General features: G+C 39.1%; 1 protein-coding gene across 1 annotated transcript in view; it reads right to left on the bottom strand.

The window, feature by feature from the left end:
* Nucleotides 1–932: 932 nt before the first annotated feature.
* The window catches only part of epha6 (eph receptor A6), a 187,743-nt gene continuing 166,938 nt past the window's right edge, over nucleotides 933–21,737 (bottom strand). The window contains exons 6-17 of the mRNA XM_058381240.1: nucleotides 20,173–20,297; nucleotides 18,781–18,943; nucleotides 18,344–18,452; nucleotides 16,474–16,544; nucleotides 14,722–14,847; nucleotides 14,055–14,240; nucleotides 11,514–11,575; nucleotides 9,093–9,302; nucleotides 7,523–7,672; nucleotides 6,360–6,553; nucleotides 4,575–4,724; nucleotides 933–3,343 (exon numbers count right to left, since the gene is read on the bottom strand). Of these exons, the coding sequence (XP_058237223.1) occupies nucleotides 3,229–3,343; nucleotides 4,575–4,724; nucleotides 6,360–6,553; nucleotides 7,523–7,672; nucleotides 9,093–9,302; nucleotides 11,514–11,575; nucleotides 14,055–14,240; nucleotides 14,722–14,847; nucleotides 16,474–16,544; nucleotides 18,344–18,452; nucleotides 18,781–18,943; nucleotides 20,173–20,297 (1,661 nt within the window). The 3' untranslated portion in view covers nucleotides 933–3,228. The remainder of the gene's footprint in view (nucleotides 3,344–4,574; nucleotides 4,725–6,359; nucleotides 6,554–7,522; nucleotides 7,673–9,092; nucleotides 9,303–11,513; nucleotides 11,576–14,054; nucleotides 14,241–14,721; nucleotides 14,848–16,473; nucleotides 16,545–18,343; nucleotides 18,453–18,780; nucleotides 18,944–20,172; nucleotides 20,298–21,737) is intronic.

Below are 21,737 nucleotides of genomic sequence, written 5' to 3'. Positions count from 1 at the left end.
GGACGTGGTGCAGCTGGACAACCAAACCGTGCCCCAGCAATTTAAACGACTTCCAGGGGGTCCAGCTATAGTGTGAGTCACTGCTCTGTTTATGTTTGAAATCTCTTACAGAATGAGGATTGTTGCGCACTACATCGGGAGCTTCCTACTAAACATTAAACATGCCAATTCTTTTGAATGCAATGATACACTTTGTTGCCAAAAGTTTTGGGACACCTGCCTTTACATGCACATGAATGTAATATGGAGTTGGCCCACCCATTGCAGCTAGAACAGCTTCAACTCTTTCCACAAGGTTTAGGAGTGTGTTTATGGAAATTTTTTACCATTCCACTAGAAGTGCATTTGTGGGGTCAGGCACTGATGTTGGACGAGAAGGTCTGTCTCCACTCTAATTCATCCCAAAGGTGTTCTATGGGGTTGAGGACTCAACCGGCCAGTCAAGTTCCTCCACACCAAACTCACTCATCCATGTCTTTATGGACCTTGCTTTGGTCACTGGTGTGCAGTCATGTTGGAACAGGAAGGGGTCATCCCCAAACTGTTCCCACAAAGCATGAAATTGTCCAAAATGTCTTGGTATGAAGCTGAAGCATTAAGAGTTCCTTTCACTGGAACTAAGGGGCCGAGTCCAACCCCTGAAAAACAACACCTGAATTCAGTGATTTGGAGGGGTGTCTCAAAACTTTTGACAATATAGTGTATGATCTAGAGTAGTATAATGCTCATACTGTGATAAAAGATTTCACACACACACACACACACAACTCTTCTTTTCTCACCGACCTCCTAGGAACCGAGCAGAAAATGTTTCAGTAATGAAAATAAGAGTTTAGTGATCAGAGACTCACACAGCAGAAGACACGTGAGAGATTATTTATTGGTGTTTTTACAGGAAAATAAATCTTTTTTTAAAGGTTTATGCATAAAATAAAAGGACAGTCTGACTCGTATATTAACTCACACACACTCTGAGCTCTGTGTGCTCTTTCTTCCTCTTCCATGTTCTCCACTATGTTTGTACAGGATTCCTCCAATTCTCCGATTTCCTCCTACATCCCATAATATATAGCAGGAGACACACTAAAGTGCTCCTGTGTGTGTGTGTGTGTGTGTGAATATTTGTGAGTGTGAATTTGTATGTGTGAGTATGTGTGTGTGTGTTTGTGAATGTGTGTGTGAATGCCTGTGTGTATGAATGGGTGTGTGTGTGTGTGTGTACATGTGTGAGACTGTATGTGTGTGAGTGTGTGTGTGAATGTGTGTGTATGTGTGTGTGTGTACAGTATGGTGCCCTAAACATGGTTCCATGGTAAACATTATTAGCCTAAGAGAAACTTCTACATATTACCTCTGCTCTGTTCAGAGAGAAACGTGAGATCTCGTGTGACGAAAATCCTGAAGCTGCTGAGATTTGAAGCTGAACAAAAAAAACGAACAAAACACACAGAAGGCATCCATCATCGTTTATTTCTTACAAACATCCAACCTAATCAATCCACTTCAACCTCTTTATTACTCCATAATAAATTATAAAAAATAATATACTATTGTGTTACTAGTCCCTATCCACTCTAGTGTGCAGAAACGTTTCACCCATCGCTCTGCCCTCCACCAGTCCCCGGTGTCCTGAACATCTGCTCCAGTACATGGACATCCTCTGCATGTTAGTGTGTGTGTGTGTGTGTTTATACAGTAAGCTATACAGTGCATTAACCAGAAAATACACAGGCCTGTGAGGTGTGTGTGTGTGTGTAAAGTTAGGTGTGTAATCGAGAATTCCACTGAATTATTGTTAAGTAAGCATGATAAGCTGTAAGGTGTGAGTGTATATATATGTTAGTGTGTGTGTGTAAAGTAAGGTGTTTAATCATGGATATCACTGAATTATTGTGAAGTAAGCATGATAACTTGTAAGGTATATGTGTGTGTGTATATGTGTGTGTTTATACAGTAAGCTATACAGTGCATTAACCGGAAAATACACAGGCCTGTGAGGTGTGTGTGTGTGTGTGTGTGTAAAGTAAGGTGTTTAATCGAGGATATCACTGAATTATTGTTAAGTAAGCATGATAACTTGTAAGGTGTGTGTGTGTGTGTATGTGTATGTGTGTGTGTTTGTGTGTGTGTGTGTGTGTGTGAGAAAGAGACCGAGGACTTTCTCTGCTACACACCATCCTACATTCAATACGTGTTTTCTATTTATACTAAAACCGACTCCTAACTAACTCGCCGTGACAATCTCACCTGTCTCGAGAAATAAATAAATAAATAAATAAATAAATAAATAAATAAAAGAGCTTTATAAATATTGTGCATCACAGCGGAGTATGCAGGTCTGTAAGGTGAAGCCCGGTGTGTACAATTGATTGTGTGAGGTCTGATGCAGGAGCACGAGACCATGGCTTTCAATCTTCCCAAAGGTCCAGAACGTTCTTGCACGGTGCAGCTGACTGCCTGAGGAGGTCAATGGTTTTGTGCGGCGTTATTTTTTGTTTTTCTAAACACAACTCCGTACTCTTACTCCCTTCTCCCGTTCCTGCGTCTTTTCTCTTTCGTCCCGAAAAAAGACTGCACATATTGCTATGGACAAAAAAAAAACTAAACAACAACCCCAAAACAAACCCCAAACGAATTAAAAAAATTTATAAAAAAAATAAATAAAACAACACCAACAACAATAACCCCCTCCCCCGACATACACATGTACATGTACATAAATACCGGCATAAATATCAGATGATAAACGATGGGAACTAGCCTTACACGTCCACGGACATTCTGAAGGTCTCTCGATATTTTCCTGGAAGTAGCATGATAAATAAATGATAAATATCTATTAAGACACGTACTTTGTTACATTAAAATAGCAAATATACTATTCAAAGTTCTCCGACTGTGAATCCAGCCAGTCACGGAACATCGTGGACGACTGACCGACTGACTGACAGATGACATCACCATAGCGACAGCGCCATGTTTCCAACCCTGATCGGTTGTCCATCTCCCAGAGACTCTTTGTGGGTTTTTTTTTTTTTTCCTCTTTGATTGCTTTTTCGTTTTGGAAGCCTTTCAACAGCCGGGTGAAAAGTTTTCAGAGTTCTTTCATCGCGCTTAGTAAAACAGACCAGGCCTGACTGTGTGTGTGTGTATGTGTGTGTGTGTGTATGTGCATGTGAGTGTTAGTGTAAGTGTGTGTGTGTGTGTGTGTGTGTGGGCCGGTCCGTCTCATACGTGGAAGCCGCTCTGTTGAATGTGCAGGATCTGCAGTCGCAGTGTCTGTATGCTGCTCACTATCCTCCTCTGGTGGCCGATCAGAGACACGCCGATCCTCCTGATGTCGCTGCAGAGAGAACAGAGCAGGAGCAGGTGAGGAACGAAAAAGCCTGCGAGAAACGACAGCGCTGTTGTGTTCATTCGTTCTCTATAACAGCACCGCTGGCTACAACAGTACACTGTACTCATCCTCCTCATGATCAAGAACTCGCACTAAAAAAAACTTTATTTAACGTTTAAGGAAGGAGTCTCCGGTGTCAGTGGTCTGATGCAGTTTTCAGTCGTTTTTCTGCTTCTTGCTCACGGCACCTTACATTTAATTAAACAGCATTAAATGTATTTAGATAGATAGATAGATAGATAGATAGACAGACAGACAGACAGACAGACAGACAGACAGACAGACAGACAGACAGACAGACAGACAGACAGATAGATAGATAGATAGATAGATAGATAGATAGATAGATAGATAGATAGATAGACTTGCATGACTTCACTCCATTGTTGATTGTTTTCCTCTAACTGCACAACTGCAAGTGTTTCATTACTTACTGAAACATCCTGTCAAGCCTTAAACACAAAGCATACAGTGGAGAGAAAAATTGCAGGTTGTTTGTGAAGTAAAAATGTTAAATCATATCAGGTCGACTTGTGCGGCCAGTTTATTGTACATTTTTTTCTTTTTCTTTTTTTTTTCTCCATTTTAAAAATCACAAAAATTTGACACGTCATAGCGACTTATGCAACATGTTTTGTAAGATTGTATGTAAGTATTGTAAGATTTTTATTTTTAAAAAATCACAAAAAGTGTCATAATATTTTTATCTTTTTTTTTTAATATCACAAAAATTTGACGAGGCCAACATATGCAATGAGTAAGTTTTTTCTTTAAAAAAAAAAATCACAAAACGTTAAATCATGTCAAGTCGACTTGTGACCAGTTTATTGTACGTTTTTCCTTCTTCTTTTTTGAAATTCCCAAAAAGTAAAATAACATCAGGTTGCCTTATGCAACCAATTTATTAAAAGTTTTATTTTTTTTTAACACATTTCCATTTGTTTTCTCGTTGAATTTTATGGGTTGCTATAATGAATTATGCTATGAAATTATTATTATTATTATTATTATTAATAATAATAATAATAACCATCATCATAATAATAATAATAATCATAATAATAATAATAATAATAATAATAATAATCATCATCATCATCATTTTTATGACACAAAACCCTGCAATTTGGTGTAAAATCCATTTCCTTGTCATGAATGGCCGGAGCGTCTTACTCACTCAATGCTCATGCTGGAGATGGAGTCCAGAGTGGTGTACCCTGCCGCTATGAAGTTGCTCTTGTACTGACTCATTTTGATGGAGTCCAGCCAGTCGCCGATGGAAATGAAGAGAGGATAGTCAGGCAGCTCTTCAGGGGATTCGGGTAAACTGTGCGAACATCAAGGACAAACAGGGCAGTGTGTAAAACCAAGGTTGTGATGAGATCAAGGAAAAAAAACCTTCTTTTTTAAATTTCTTTTAATATGCAATGAATAAGTCGTACAACGAGTTATATTTTTGCACTTCCAGTTCCACCATCCATGTTTATTTGGGTAAATTTTGGGTTACAAAGCTTTTTACACAAACTTTTATTCTATGATCCATCAGTTAAACCCCACTGGTGACTGTTTAAGTTTTTACACATCTGGATAAAGGCGGTTGTGATGTGAACATGTGGCTAATCAGGACCAAAGAGGTTATCTGAGACGTTAAACATTATCACGCTGAACAGGCACATTCCTCTACTTCTACACACTCGTTGTGTTTATACTAATAACTCGCTCGCACACAGTTCCAACTTCATCCACAAAAAGAGCTCAGTGGATTCTTAACCACTTCCTGAGCTCCCAGAGTTCTGAGTTCCCAGTGTGACTGCTTTTTTCTTTCTGGATCTGCCTGACCCATCCAGACGCTCTAGCCCTGGTTGGAGTCTCGTTGCTTGAACCACTTGGAGACGATCCCACCATCTTTGAACTGCCGTCGCCTCAGTCAGCTTTCAGCAGGAAGGAAATATTGTTAAGTCTATTATGAACTCAGAAACTACACTTGGTTGCACAATTCCTCGTGAATATAAACTGTTGTAGAAAGGACATTATCAACAGTTACATTATTTACTGTCCAGTGTCACCCAAATGAGGATGAGGTTCCCTTCTGAGCCTGGTTCCTCTCATGGTTTCTTCCTCATATCATCTCCGGGAGTTTTTCCTCGCCACCGTCGTATCAGGCGTGATCATTAGGGACAAATGTTTGGGATAAATAGAAACTTAACTTTAAACTTGATCATTTTTCTATGTTTCTATACTTCTATAAGCTGCTTTGAGACACTTCCTACTGCTGCAGCCTGCTGGACTTCCTGTAGATCCAGAGTGAACGATATCTCGTCCAATCAGCGGTAAGAATTCCATTCACAAGCTATGCCTGTCTTTTCCGGTTTGTCTGAACTGTATTTGTTATTGTGTTTTCTGATTTGTTTTGCACCGTAACGTTCGCTTCCGTGTCGACCTACAAAAGCCTGTCATTCCTGTATCGCCCTGTTCTGTTGTTGATGTTGATATCTCCATCACCTCGGTAAGGACAGAAGTCCCACAGGGATCCTCACGCACATTAAGCGTGCAGCTCATGAGCTTGGCTCATGAAGGACTCGATAATTAGCTGGTGAGCTCGGAAAGACTATAAAATCTGTCGTTAGCGTTACTGGGGTCGTCGACTGACATCTCTAATTTATAATAATTACCGTCATTCTGAGCTGTTAGTTCTGTTCGAGTGCTCTAATCTCACTCCTTCAGAAGTCTCTAAATATTACAGAGGTTATTATTTGGTCAAATTGACTTAATGGTAGTCGTACATGATGGTAGATTCTACACAGCTTCTTATCAACAGAGTGAATATGTTACAGAGAGATCGTCAGGGTGCTCATCCATGGCAGTGATTATTTTACTGACTAGCTACCGCTAGCGGTGTTCGACGTTTACATATCAGTAATAGTAGCAGTAGCAGTATTAGTAGTAGTAGCTGAAGCTCCACCTGTGCACGTCCTCCACCAGCGTGAGGAGGCTGCTGGGGTTGCGGATGAGCTTGTCCAGGAAGCCGAGGATGTCGTGGAAGCGAGGCCGCCTGCTGCGCTCCTTCTGCCAGCAGTGAACCATCAGCTGGTGCAGAGCCACGGGGCAGCCCATAGGCGCCGGCAGCCGGTACCCCTCCTCTATGGACAGGATCACCTGCGGGGAGGACACACAGTGGACACTTAATGAAAAATAATCCATATATCAACAAGCAGTGTTATCTCTAACATGGATGTCTTTCACAGAGGAAATGTTCTGAGAAACACGATCGGTTTTTACAAGGTAGGTGTCTCCAAACCAGATCATTTCACCACTTTAAAGTCATGGATGCTGTAAGGAAATTTTAACAGCGCCACCTGCAGTACATGACGGCTAATACCACACTTCTGAGAGGATGTAAGCTTAGAGACATCATCTAAGCATCTGAGCATGAGGAGTGCTGGGGTCCAAAAAATGGAGTTTGCTTCTATTTGATTGTGTTCACATTCAGCACTGAATGTCTTTGTCATGTCTCTCTCCACAGTGGGGGTTAATATGAAGCTCATATGGAAGTAGACACTCAGAGCTTTCTGTTTTTCTGTATTTTTGTTTTTGTGTAGCCTGCTAAAGGCATAAACAACGCCAAAACCCCCCAAAACAGTTCATTTTTCCACACAAATGTTTGTATTTTCAAAGTAAATGATGATATCAAACCAATTTCTGCTCTCTGAGATGCCCCAAGTGCTTGTTACCCCAAACACACCTAAAAGGCATTTATCTTCACTAAAATTCTGTGTAAGGTTATCTAACAGAGGGAAAAAACACATGTCTCACACTGAAAGCCAACAGAGTCCTGACTCATTTTACATCAGAATCATGGAGATAAAATAATTCATTTGTTTACTTGATAAGTCGATGAAATGTCAGGGTACTGATAAAAAGGGTTAAATGGTTTTAAAGCGATCATAAATCAGGACCAGTATATGACACATTTTGCTGAGAGATGTTCTAACACGGATATCCCAAAGCATTCGCTCTTCCTAACACTAGACTTTACTCCATTCTTAATCTACATCTGGAGCAGCTGTTTTGTGACATTGCGTATTATTCAAACCCCTTCTACAAACGAACTGAACTCCAGCTCACATCCTGATTGGACATCTCCCAGTATGGCCGCTCTCCGTAAGACATCACTTCCCACATGACGATGCCATAGCTCCAGACGTCGCTGGCTGAGGAGAACTTCCTGTACTGGATGGCCTCCGGAGCCGTCCAACGGATGGGAATTTTCCCTCCCTGCATAAGAAAGAAAGAAAGGAAAAAATATCAATATCTTTAATCATTCAGATTTTATTTGTCATATTCACAGTTAAACACAGGAGAAGCACATGCTTTTTATGCTTTTTTTTATTTTTATTTTTATGGCCACGTTAAAAATATATATAAAAAAATGGAATTTAAAAGTAACATAAAATAAAATAAAATAAAATAAAAACAAAAAAAACTAAATGAAACGAAACGAAATAAAATAATAATAATTTATAATAATAATTTATACAAAGATTACATTAATAAAGTATAGGCTTTTAGGAATAATTTTTTTTTTCCTGAAATAAAATCTCCGTACATTTCAGGTCAGTTCAACTTTCTTGGAAAAAAAAAAAGTCTCGTCTAGTTCTAAGACTTTCAGGGTTTCCTGTCATACAGAAAAGAAGATCCCATTTCCACATAATTCACTCCTCTCCTGAAAATCCAATCCGATTGCGTTAGACTTTCTCTCGTACGCTATTGAGAGTAGATTTCCATGATTCTTGCTGCAGACACTCCATTATCTTCTCACGCTATCATCCTGCTCTCAGAAATGGCTCTCAGCGTCCACTACTCTCCGCGCTCAACTCGGTTATATGGGCAGGTCCGGCTGCAGAGCCGTGTGTGCGTCTGACTCACCATCCAGACGAATGAGAAAGAAACAACGGTAAAAAGAGTCTTTTCGGAGCCAGGGATCTTCTAAACCCGTATTAGAGAAGACGAGTGTAGTGTTGGGTTTCTCAAGCACAAACTTTACTGATCACATTTAACATAAACTCATTGTATTAAACAGGAGCTCGGTGAGAGATGAAGCGATTCGGGAGACTTTCCGGCTATAAAACGCTGAGCTTACATACCAAGATAGAGGAGAATAGTTTGGATATTGTCTCAGATGGCTACTGAGCAAATAAATAAATAAATAAATAAATGATCTTTTTTTCTATTATCTTACCTTACCTCATCTCATATTAGCTCACCTTATCTCATATTATCTCAACTTACCTTACCTCATATTATCTCACCTTAGCTTATCTCATATTATTTCACCTTACCTTAGCTTAACTCATATTGTCTCAACTTACCTTATCTCACATCATCTCACCTTACCTTATCTCATCTCAGCTTACCTTACATTATCCCATATTATCTTATCTCATATTATCTCACCTCACTACTTTCAGGCTATAAAACACTGTGTTTACATACCAGAATAGAATATATTGTCTCAGATGGCTACTGTGCAAAAATAAAAAAAACAATCCACCAAGTTTCCATAAGGAATAACGCAGGGCAGACGAAAACAATCCCATCATAACGGTTTTATATAATTGTACATGCTTTTAGGCTTTATGAGTCTTCTCAGAATCTATAGCAGATGTGTGTGTGTGTGTGTGTGTGTGGGTCTCACTGTAGTTGTGTAGGAAGCCTCTGGGTCGTCCTCCAGGACCCTGGACAGGCCGAAGTCCGACACCTTACACACCAGGTTGTCATCCACCAGAATGTTCCGGGCTGCCAGGTCCCGGTGGACGTAGCCGATGTCGGACAGGTACATCATACCGGAGGCGATGCCGCGCAGCATACCGACCAGCTGGATGACGGTGAAGTGTCCGTCGTGCTTCTGCATAGTGAGAGGGAAACACACACACATGGAAAATGATACAGATTTCTCCGTTTCTGATACCCGAGTGAACGATCTCCGCTCCCGATCATCTCTAACTATAAATTCTTAAGAATTGTGCTTCATGTTTTTTTAACTACAACAAAAAAAATGGTGTAAAAGCACATCTACACCTTCACCTCATTAAAAATGCAAGCATCTATAAATATTCATGATATGCAAATGGAAAGCAAGCCTGTGAGCACTACCCTGGTTCGGCTGTGATCTGATGTCCTGTGGGGAATGCTGTTCTGTAAAGTGTGTAATACTCTACATGCTTCTCTTATAGGTTGCTGCCTGACAAATTCATTAAAGAAAGTAGAAATAATTGTTTTGTGTTGAGTTTTTCGTATCACAAGCTGCAAAGCAAACCACATAATAATATATATACCACAATCTGTAACGTTCCACTAGAGATGTTTCACTTTTACTGCCTTTTATTTTATTTTATTCTTGTATTTTTGGGCCTTATTTTTTCATAGATGCTGCCGAAAATCTTTTCATTTTACTTATCTAGTCCTATCTAGTTTCACCTCAGCTTACCTTACCTTGCCTTTTCTTATCTTATCTCAGCGTAACTCATCTGACCATGTCTTATCTTTATCTCACCTTTCCATACCTTGTCATATTTTATCTCACCTCACCTCAGCTTACCTTATCTTACTTCACCTCACCTTGTTTTATCTTAGCTTACATCTTATCTCACCTCACCTTGTCTTAATTGTATCTTATCCTACCACACCTTGCCTTATTTTGTTTCATTCATTCTCACCTTGCACCAGCTTAGCTTACCTTATCTCATATTATCTCATCTTACCTTGTCTTATTTCATCTTATCTCACCTCATCTTCTCTTTATCTTACCTTACCATGTCTTATTTCATTCATTCTCGCCTTGCCTCAGCTTACCTTACATTATCTCAAATTATCTCACCTTATCTTTTCTTATTTCACCTCACCTTGTTTTATCCTGTCTTACATCTTATCTCACCTCACTTTGTCTTATCTTATATCACCTAACCTCATCTTGTCTTAACTTATCTCATCTTTCCACACCTTGTCTTGTCATTTCATTCATTCTCGCCTTGCCTCAGCTTACCTTACATCATCTCATATTATCTCACCTTGTCTTGTCTTAATTGTATCTTATCCTACCACACCTTGTCTTATTTTGTTTCATTCATTCTCACCTTGTCTTACTTCTATCTTTACCTCATCTTACCTTATCTTATATCATCTTACTTTGTCTTATCTCATCTTATTTCACCTCACCCTGTCTTATTTCATATTATCTCATGTTAACTAGTCTTATTTTATATCACCTCACCTTGTCTTGTCTTATCTGTATCTTGCCATCCATGGCTTTGTATTTTTTTTTCATTCTCACCTTGCCTTATCTTATCTCACCTTGCATTGTCTTATTTTATCTCATCTTACCATGTCTTATTTGATATCCTCACCTAACTTCAGCTTAGTCTTATCCTACCTTGTCTTATTTTATCTCATCATGTTTTATCTAACATTACCTCATCTTGTCCTAACGTATCTCACTGCACCCCATCTTGTTTTATCTTACATTACCTGTTCTTATCTTATCTTATCTTATCTTATCTTATCTTATCTTATCTTATCTTATCTTATCTTATCTTATCTTATCTTACCTTATCTTATATCTCCCTGCACCTCACCTTATCCCTTATCTTTTCTCTGCATGCATATAAATAATCTGTATACTCTTTTTTTCCCCGCTGCATCAAAACTTCAAGTCATTTTGTTTCCTCCTACTTATTTACAGTCACGCTTGAATAAATATGTCGACACATTGTCACGTTCGTCACGCGACATACTCGAGGCACTAGCAGAGGCGGATGAAGAAACGGGTCCATTTTTACCGCCGAACTCCTACCAGTGCAGCATCTCAGGATAGCGAGAAAGACTGAAATAGCATGTACACGCTCGACTGTGACTCCTAAAGCCATTTCCAAATAGTAGCACACAAACCCATACTCATAATATTCTCTCTCTCTCTCTCTCTCTCTCTCTCTCTCTCTCTCTCTCTCTCTCTCTCTCTCTCTTTCTCTCTCTCATTTGTAAATCAAGCGACCCTGACATCGTTTATTAACCCCTCTGGTATCTAAATTCCAGTTTAAAGCACATTATAAGCTTTTGTTACCCTCAGGAAAGAGTCCAATGAGCCGTTCTCCATGTACTCCACCACGATCATCACAGGGCGACCTACACACACACACACACACACACACACACACACACACACACACACACACACACACAAACACACACACAAACAGCATTTATTAATTATTCAAATATACACAATGGAGAAAAGTTCATTCATGTAGAAAACAGATAAAAACAGGAATAAACCGTAAGGGGACTGTACTGTTGTAGAAAAATAATCAACTTCATAGTGCTAACATTAACTTTCCTTTCCTTCAACTTTCCTACTTCCCTTTACCTCATAGATAGATAGATAGATAGATAGATAGATAGATAGATAGATAGATAGATAGATAGATAGATAGATAGATAGATGGTCGGACGGACGGACGGACGGACAGACAGATAGATAGATAGATAGATAGATAGATAGATAGATAGATAGATAGATAGATAGATAGATAGATAGATAGACAGACAGATGATAGACAGACAGACAGACAGACAGACAGATAGATAGATAGATAGATAGATAGATAGATAGATAGATAGATAGATAGATAGATAGATAGATAGATGGTCGGATGGACGGATAGATAGATAGATAGATAGATAGATAGATAGATAGATAGATAGATAGATAGATAGATAGATAGATAGATGATAGATAGATGATAGATAGATAGACAGACAGACAGACAGACAGACAGACAGACAGACAGACAGATAGATAGATAGATAGATAGACAGATGATAGATAGACAGACAGACAGACAGACAGATAGATAGATAGATAGATAGATAGATAGATAGATAGATAGATAGATAGATAGATAGATAGATAGATAGATAGATAGATAGACAGACAGACAGACAGACAGACAGACAGACAGACAGACAGATAGATAGATAGATAGATAGATAGATAGATAGATAGATAGACAGATGATAGATAGACAGACAGACAGACAGACAGACAGACAGATAGATAGACAGACAGACAGACAGACAGATAGATAGATAGATAGATAGATAGATAGACAGATGATAGACAGACAGACAGACAGACAGACAGACAGATAGATAGATAGATAGATAGATAGATAGATCTCATGAGGGAATTTTTTTGATTATTTTCCTTTAATAACACAACCCCATGACAACGAGGTGTCAAATCTAACACAAATGATATTAATACTCATGATAATTAGCAGGTTTTTTCACTTGATACAGTTCCTGACTTCACAGCTGGAAATTTTATTGCACCCCCTTCCTCTCCTTCCTCTCCTTAAATCTGAGGTGCTGGAAATGCTCATTTGCTTATATTTCGAGGCAGTCATAAACGATTAAATCATTCATCAGGGTTTTTTTATTTGGATGTAAAATTAAGAACAGGAAAAAAAAACAGTATGGAACAAGCCATACTGATAAAAGCAAACAAACAAAACAACGACAACAAAAAAACAAAACGGAAGAAAACTTGTATACACCGATCAGGCATAACATTCTGAGCAGTGAGAGGTGAAGTGAATAAGACTGATGATCTCCTCATCATGGCACCTGTTAGTGGGTGGGATATATTAGGCAGCAGGTCAACATTTTGTCCTCAAAGTTGATGTGTTAGAAGCAGGAAAAATGGACAAGCGTAAGGATTTGAGCGAGTTTGACAAAGGGCCAAATTGTGATGGCTAGACCACTGGATCAGGGCATCTCCAAAACTGCAGCTCTTGTGGGGTGTTCCCGGTCTGCAGTGGTCAGTATCTATCAAAAGTGGTCCAAGGAAGGAACAGTGGTGAACCGGCGACAGGGTCATGGGCGGTCAAGGCTCATTGATGCATGTGGGGAGAGAAGGCTGGCCCGTGTGATCCGATCCAACAGACGAGCTACTGTTGCTCAAACTGCTGAAGAAGTTAATGCTGGTTCTGATAGAAAGGGGTCAGAATACACGGTGCATGACGGGTCAGCAAAAGAGGGACCAGCAAAATATTAGACAGGTGGTCATAATGTTATGCATGATCGGTGTATAAATATAAATGTTGTAGGTTGGACTTTACTGGAATTTCTACGTAAATTTGCATGTGGCTGCAGTCATTTTGTTGTTCAGCATAAAAACAGTGTACAGAAAATCTCAAAAGCTTCAGTCGTTGGTTTTTGAAACAAACAAAAAAATTAATACATTATTAAAGTTACAGTTTTTATGAAAGGGCCTCTGCATAAGAAATGCTAGGGAAACGCTAGTACAACTGATATGTTGCAGAAACGTTGAAGGAATGTTATTAAATGTTAGCTCCAACTGGGAAATGTTAAGGTTTTTCGTAACACTGAAGCTTTGTCTATTAATTATTATAGTAATTTAACTCATTTACATATGCTAATGAGCTAAATAAACATGTAGCTAGTGTGTGATTCTTTGTATATGTTTAGATTGTAAGTTTATGTAACTGTCGTCTGAATTCATCCTCTGTTTCACCGACACTATACTTATTTCTCAGAGCTCTGCTGATTGGTGGAGGACGGTGTAGGAGTGGTGTCTTACTCTTCGTAACCACGCCCTCCAGTCTGATGATGTTGGGGTTGTCGAACTGTCCCATGATGCTCGCCTCTCGCAGAAAGTCCCGCCTCTGCCGCTCTGTGTAGCCGCCCTTTAGGGTCTTTATGGCCACAGGGATCTCCTTTTTCCCTGGAGTGCGGAGACGACCACTGCACACTTCCCCAAACTCACCTGTTCAACACACACACACACGAGCTCAGGGTACAATTCTGCTTTACTTGTACGTCTCCAGTCCAGGCACTAGATGGCAGTAGCATAATAATAGAACAGCAGTGCATCATGTACTTATGTGCAAAAGTTTGTGCCCCCCAATAATGCAGCTAGAACTGAACACAGCTCTGAAATAATTTTGTTTAAAACAATAATATTTCTAAAAATGTATACAGTAAAATTAATATTTTTTTAAGCAAAGAAAAATAATGCCACTAATATTTCTATAAGTGTATAGTGTAAAATTCACAATTATTAAAATTAGTATTTTAATATTAAAAATAAGTAAATAAAAAATATAATTTAAAAAAAATTATATATATATATTTTTAAATCCCAAAATCTCCAGTAATTTCTTCAGCAAAAAAAAAAATATTTACTGGACATTTTTATTTTATTTTTTATTTTTTAAACACAGACAGAAATGAACAGAGACTCGTACCAGCTCCGATGACTCTCTCTATGCGGATACGAGCCGGGTCAATCTCCTTTGCAAAGTCATGAACAGCCTGAGTCGGGTCCTCGTAAGTATCGGGATCGACGTATGTCTTGATTCCCGGGAACGGCACTGTGAAGGGAGTCGGAAAGAAGCAGAAGAATGAGCAGAAGTCTAGAGAATCCAGACCAGGCTTCAGTTTCCTCATCAGCACCAGCCGGGAATGTTTAAAAAAAATGCAGAGTTTTGTGTTGTGTTTTCTATATTTCTCTCAACAGGATGTAAAGTGCACGGTGTTTGCAGCCTGCCGGCTTTAATCTCCGTGTCACACGTGGACTAATCGCTTTTCTGTGTATTACTAAGTCTTTCTAATTGTAATTGCTTCGTCTCATTACTGCCCCAGATTTATAATTACCTAAAAGCTCGAGTGTTCAAATGAATTCAAGTATTAATGAAGCTCGAATTTTATACTGAGGCCGACATAAATAAGCCGAACACTTTAAAAAGAAAAAGAAACTTTGCAAAATATTGAAATCACAAGCCCAGGATTCTTGTTTTAAACCCCCACCGGTGAAGACGTATGATTATTCATGTCCAATGCTCGTGAATGAAAGAGCGATTCGGGTTTGATGACGTCACTCGGCCCCGTATCTGCGGAAAATCTGCTGAGGATCTGAAAGATTTCTGATCTGATCTGATCTGGTGCACGGGAAGCGTGAGGAGACAATCACATCATCAGCAACCTCGAGTTTAAAAGCCGTTTGAGGCTCTGAGGCTGAGACTGGGTGAGGTGTAATCAGACGTGTGAATAAGGGAGAAAAATACGTTGCCAGATGCAGTTTTTTGGCGTAAATGCTCCTCTGACTGTCAATGAAGAGTTCATAATAATAATAATAATAACAATAACAATTTACTTTATTTCAAACCTTTTATGAGACATAAGTTCCTGATTTATGGGACATTTTCAATCAGTATAAACAAATGAATTATTTAACCTATATATATATGATATGATGGTCTTTTAGACGTGTGTTGGAGAACCTTACACAGAATTTTTCCTGGTTGAAGATCAAATCTGAGCTGATTTTTACATGAACAAGCACTCGGAGCATCTCAGAGAGCAGGAATGGGTTTGATATCAACATTTACTCTGAAGATACTAACATTTGTGTGGGGAAAAATTAGCCTCTTCTGTTTTTTGGGACTTTTCTATGAATATATTGCCCCTAGTAGGCTAGATAAAAACAGAAATACTTATAAAAAGCTCCAAATTCTTAAATCCATGAGTGTCTACTTTCATATGAGCTTCATATTAACCCTCACTGTGGGTATCTGGTAAGAAGCAGTGAAGTAAATGGAGTATATAGATTTACTGTATGAATGATTTGAATTGATAGAAACTGTCAGATGTGAAAGATTTTCCTCTTATTGAGGGATTGAACTGTTTTTTCTCCTCACTCTGTTTTACTCCGGTTCGTGTCGCGGTCAATAAACAGTGCTGTAAAAAGATCTCACGCTTTACTGTTTACTGACCTCCACTTTTCTCCTCTGGATCAAGAAAAGTGGTCATTTGTCCAGAAAGTAAATGTGATTCAATCGACTCAACGCTCTATAACATTTAAATCAGTCCGGAGAAATTCATTCTTTCAGCCCTAGTGAGATTTAAGATCATTTGCATTGTGAGATTTTGGCATCTGTGCCTATCAATCTAACTGTATTAGCATGTGTGTGTGTGTGTGTGTGTGTGTGTGTGTGTACCGTGTCCATTCTGATACTGTGTCCTTCTCTTGTCCTGTGGTTTCATCTTGGATTTGATGTACCACTGGCACCTGTGCCGACAGAAGACAAAACCATAGTGAAGTAAACAATAAATAAATAAAAATAAATAAATAAACACACGAAAACAACAAACAACACTGTATTAATGTGTAAACAAAAATCACGTCTTCTTGTCCAACCCACCCACCATGGAGCAAACAAGGCTAGGACATTTCTGGCATTTGGTAAACGCCCTTATCCAGAGCAAAATATAATTTCTCATTTTATACAACTGACCAATTGAGGGTTAAGGGCCTTGCTCAGGGGCCCATTTAGTGGACCTGGGATGCAAACTCACAACCGTCCAATAAGCAGTCCGACACCTTAACCAATAAGCTTCCACATCTTCTAATACATCCTCCATCACACTGTGTACGATGTTACACAATCAGAGGAAGAAGCGATCAGCGATGAGCTCATGGATGCTCCTGATTGGCTGGAGACAGCAGGCCACTTTTCTGGCCTTCATCAGGAGTGGATCTCTGGACAATAGGGTGAATGATTTTCTGACCTCTTTACCCTTTAGGAAATAATATCTAATAGCTTGACTAATAGCTATTTATTTGATAGCTATATACAGCAGATATATATGTATTTTCTATATGTTTTTTTTTTCTTTCCTACATGCACAGGTAACATGTTAGATATTTCTATTGTATCTCTATTCTTATTCTATTTTTGTTTGATTTTTTAAGACCCAGACAATCAAAAATAATAATAATAATAATAATAATAATAATAATAATAATAATAATAATAATAATAATAATAATAATAATAATAATAAATGTAAAAAATAAATTATAAAAAATAATTTGAATAAAATAAATAAATTAATTAAAATAAATTTTTATTTCCAAAACTTTGTCTTTCACCCAATTTCTCCCTTTTTTTTTTTTTTTTTAAGAATTACATATATTACAGAAACTCTTTTCTTCATATATGTCGCAGTTTGTTAGGAAGTGGTCAGAGGACTGATACAGCACCTCTGGAGCCAAGAGGGTTATGGGTCTCCCTACAGAGGCACCTCAGCAGAGCTGGATCTCGAACCTTCAACCCTCTGATCAGTATCTCAGAGCCTTAACTATGAACTTTATAACAGACACTCTCCCCCTCCAGCCCGAAGCTTGATGCTAAATAACTTAGTATTGTTCATAAAGTTTGTTTAAACATCATGGTGTCAGTGTGACATGTCCATGACCCAGCGTCCAGTCACCAGCACTTGGGCGTAGGTTATATAATATATGTTACAGAGCTCATGTCTTCAGCACTGATGTATAAGTAAGTGATAGTCAGTGCGTCGGACACGGATCTAAAGCGCTGTAATCATTTATTCGGGCGTGCAAGCGGGCCCGGCTGATTTATTTGTGAGCTGTTGACTGGGGTCTGTTATCTGCCTCCGACTGCCTCTCTGCTGCCACGCTCTGTCTCAACATCACAAACAGAGAGCCATTAGCCTCAGGGGCTGTGCGAGGACGTGAGGGCACCGGGGCTGTGTCTCTCTCTCACACACACACACACACACAAGGCATCACTATACAGCCCGGCTCCTTCAGAGCCCTCGAGCTGCATGCGTGTCACTCTCACGAAACGCGAGCTCGGTCCTGTTTGAGCACATTCCAAATAATTAGACAGCGTCTGCGAGCAGCCAGTCGGAAAAAACACACACAGCTCACTGACCCTATTAGGAGCTGAATAGAATCCCGAGGAAGCAAACGTGAAAGTGAAGAGACAGAGAGAGACACACGGACAGCAGGTAGTGAACGATGGCAGGAAGGTGTCAGTGTCTCAGGTGTCTCGGTGTCAGTACCTGCCCGTGATGAGAAGAAAAAGCGTGAGGATGACGAGCAGAGAGAATCCTCCGACCGCCGCCGTAACAATCACCAACACCTGGCCCTGATCGGACGCTTCCTCTGAGTCTGAGCACCAGAAACAAGACAGAGTGTGAATGCGAGTGGGGAAAAGTCACGGTATGTAGCATTTGCACTGGTCTTTTTGCACATCCTGCACTAATATATTGTTAGTGTTGTTATTCTTATTTTAATTTTTCTTGGTTTTCTAAACTGTTGCTATACCTCAACGTTTACACATAGCCTTATAGCTTCTAGTTTGTGTGTAAAATTATGCTTCTTTTTCTTTATTACTTATTTATTTACTATGCACCAGCACACTAAGACAAATTCCTTGTATATGTAAACCCTACAGTACTTGGCAATAAAAGTGATTCTGATTCTGAAAGACTCGTACCATCGTTTCCTGTGGTGAACTCGAACTTGGAGCTGTAGCTGCTGTAGCCGGTCGCGGTGCGAGCTCGGATGTGGAACACGTACGCCGTGGACGGCTTCAGCCCCGTTACGATCGTGCTGGGAACTTTAGTGCGAGTGGACGAGTAGCTCAGCTGCTCCTGCTCCTAATATTCACACAGAGAGAGAACAGAGATCCAGACACATGCTTTATTCACTGAGTCTCGAGCCTGATTAGACTATCTTTTACATCCACAAGCAGAAAGCTTATTTTACTTTCCTAATGACTTTTAGTAATTAATAGAAAGTAAGAAGCAAAGATTTTTATTCCAAGAAACAGAAAGGAAAAATTATATATATTTCAAAACTGAGAGCTGAATTAAATACTGAATTTTTATAAAGTTTCAATAAGATTTCACTGATAAATCAAAAAAAGGTCAAGTAGATTTTAAACCTAATTTTTTAAATACCTTTTAAAAGACATTTTCACAAATTTCTTTAATTTTAGAGATTGTTAAAATTTGATCTAAGTACTCATTTTTGGAAATTTGTTTTTAAATGTTTTTACTGTATATCTTAATATGAGATGATCTAGTATATTTATTTATTTATATTTTTCATTTGTTCTTTCAAGACCCCTTAGTCCTATATTTCTAAGCTTTTATTTATTTATTTATTTATTTTTATTTTATTTTTTTTTCATTTGTTCTTTCAAGAACCCTTAGTCCTATATTTCTAAGCTTTTATTTATTTATTTATTTAACATTTTATTTATAATAGTTTTAGACAGGAAGAGCTGACCTTTAGAGCTACATGTTTTTTAAACTGTGTACTAAGAAGAGCATTTTTTAAAAGTTTAGTTCTTTATGTCAGTAAATGCAGTGCTGAACCTCAGTACTGTTTTATAAGTATTTTTATTTATTTTTTACATTTATGTCAAGACGAGTAAGCTGACCTTAGTATTATTCTTTGTATTTAAAATTGTTGCTGTTTCAAGAAGTGGAGAACTGACTGGAACAGAGCCTTACACACAGCTTGACCTAAAACCCAGACAGATCAGACATCCACAAGCTACACACTGACTAAAGGTATAGAGTACACGATGTAGGAGTAGGATATTGTCAGAAATGTGTGTGTGTGTGTGTGAGAGAGAGAGAGAGAGAGAGAGAGAGAGAATGAAAGATGGAGAGAGAGACATAGAGAGAGAAAAAGAAAGACAGGCAGAGAGAGAGAGAGACAGACAGACAGACAGAGAGAGAGACAGACAGACAGAAAGGCAAACAGAGAGCGAGAGAGAGATAGAATAAAAAAGAAAGAATAAATGATAGATATGGGACATGAAAAAGCAAACTGTAAGCTGTTATATAATCACAGCTGGAACTCTGACCCTGTGTACCTTCTCGTAGTACTTGATCTCGTAGTCCAGGATGGCAGCATGTGGCTGTTCGGCCTCCTGCCAGGAGAGAGCGATGGCGTTCTGAGTGGCCCAGTCCTTCTTCACCGCTGCCACCAAAGACGGACCTGCAAGGAATGAGGACAACATGGTGGAGTGATGAGAGCCAAATTTAGGTTATTTCTTTTATGAGACTAAATCTGGATATGAAACAAAATACTGTGAAGATTTGCAGAAGATCGCTCAATTCCTATCAGTAAAAAACTTTAGTACGTTGTATAAATAACATCAGGAGAAGGAGCTTCACACACACTTCCTGAGGTGCTTCGGATGATCCGATTAAAATCTGGATGCACTTCCGGCTCCTTCGTACCGCAGACGATCGGAAAACGGGGATTAATCCCGAGTGAGATGACACATGAGATTGTGTGTAAATACGGAGAGTGTAGTGCAGAAAGAGTGTATGTGGAGCTCAAGAGGTGCATGAATGAATGAATGAATGAATGAATGAATGAATGAATGAATGAATAAATAAATAAATAAATAAATAAATAGGTGAAAAATAACATTAAATATTGTGTTAAAAACATATTTTTTTATTTTTAAAAAGTATACATAGAGCAGGGGTGAAAATGGGCGAGTGTAATGATCATGGGCGAGTGTGAGTGAATCAGAATAGGTCAGTAAAAGACAGGATGACATTATGATAGTATCTGGTCTCATCAATCAGCCCTGATTCCCTAGTGCTGAGCAGACGTGAAGCAAAACACACACGCGGTTTTGCGGAGAGTCAGAAAATTTCAGGGCTGTATTTTGTAGACTCTTTATAGAGACACACGTCGTGCAGTGACGACGAAAAGGCTTGAAGCGTGAAATTGTGCTTTGTGGAGTTTCAGAAGCGACATAAACTTTAACATCTACTTACTTGTTCTCTCCAACATCAACGTTAAAATTTCATATTAACTCTATAAGTCCAACACACATGCACACACACACACACCCACACCCACATCCTCATGTATATACACTATATTGCCAAAAGTATTCGCTCACCTGCCTTGACTCGCATATGAACTTAAGTAACATCCCATTCCTAATCCATAGGGTTCAATATGCCGTCGGTCCACCCTTTGCAGCTATAACAGCTTCAACTCTTCTGGGAAGGCTGTCCACAAGGTTTAGGAGTGTGTTTATGGGAATTTTTGACCATTCTTCCAGAAGCGCATTTGTGAGGTCACACACTGATGTTGGACGAGAAGGCCTGGCTCTCAGTCTCCGCTCTAATTCATCCCAAAGGTGTTCTATCAGGTTGAGGTCAGGACTCTGTGCAGGCCAGTCAAGTTCATCCACACCAGACTCTGTCATCCATGTCTTTATGGACCTTGCTTTGTGCACTGGTGCACAGTCATGTTGGAAGAGGAAGGGGCCAGCTCCAAACTGTTCCCACAAAGTTGGGAGCATGGAATTGTCCAAAATGTCTTGGTATGCTGAAGCATTCAGAGTTCCTTTCACTGGAACTAAGGGCCAAGCCCAGCTCCTGAAAAACAACCCCGCACCATAATCCCCCC

This window comes from Hemibagrus wyckioides, linkage group LG26, assembly GCF_019097595.1.
Source record: "Hemibagrus wyckioides isolate EC202008001 linkage group LG26, SWU_Hwy_1.0, whole genome shotgun sequence".
In the NCBI taxonomy this organism is placed as follows: Eukaryota; Metazoa; Chordata; class Actinopteri; order Siluriformes; family Bagridae; genus Hemibagrus; species Hemibagrus wyckioides.
The sequence above is the reverse complement of the archived record's forward strand: the minus strand, read 5'-3'. Positions and strand labels throughout refer to the sequence as shown.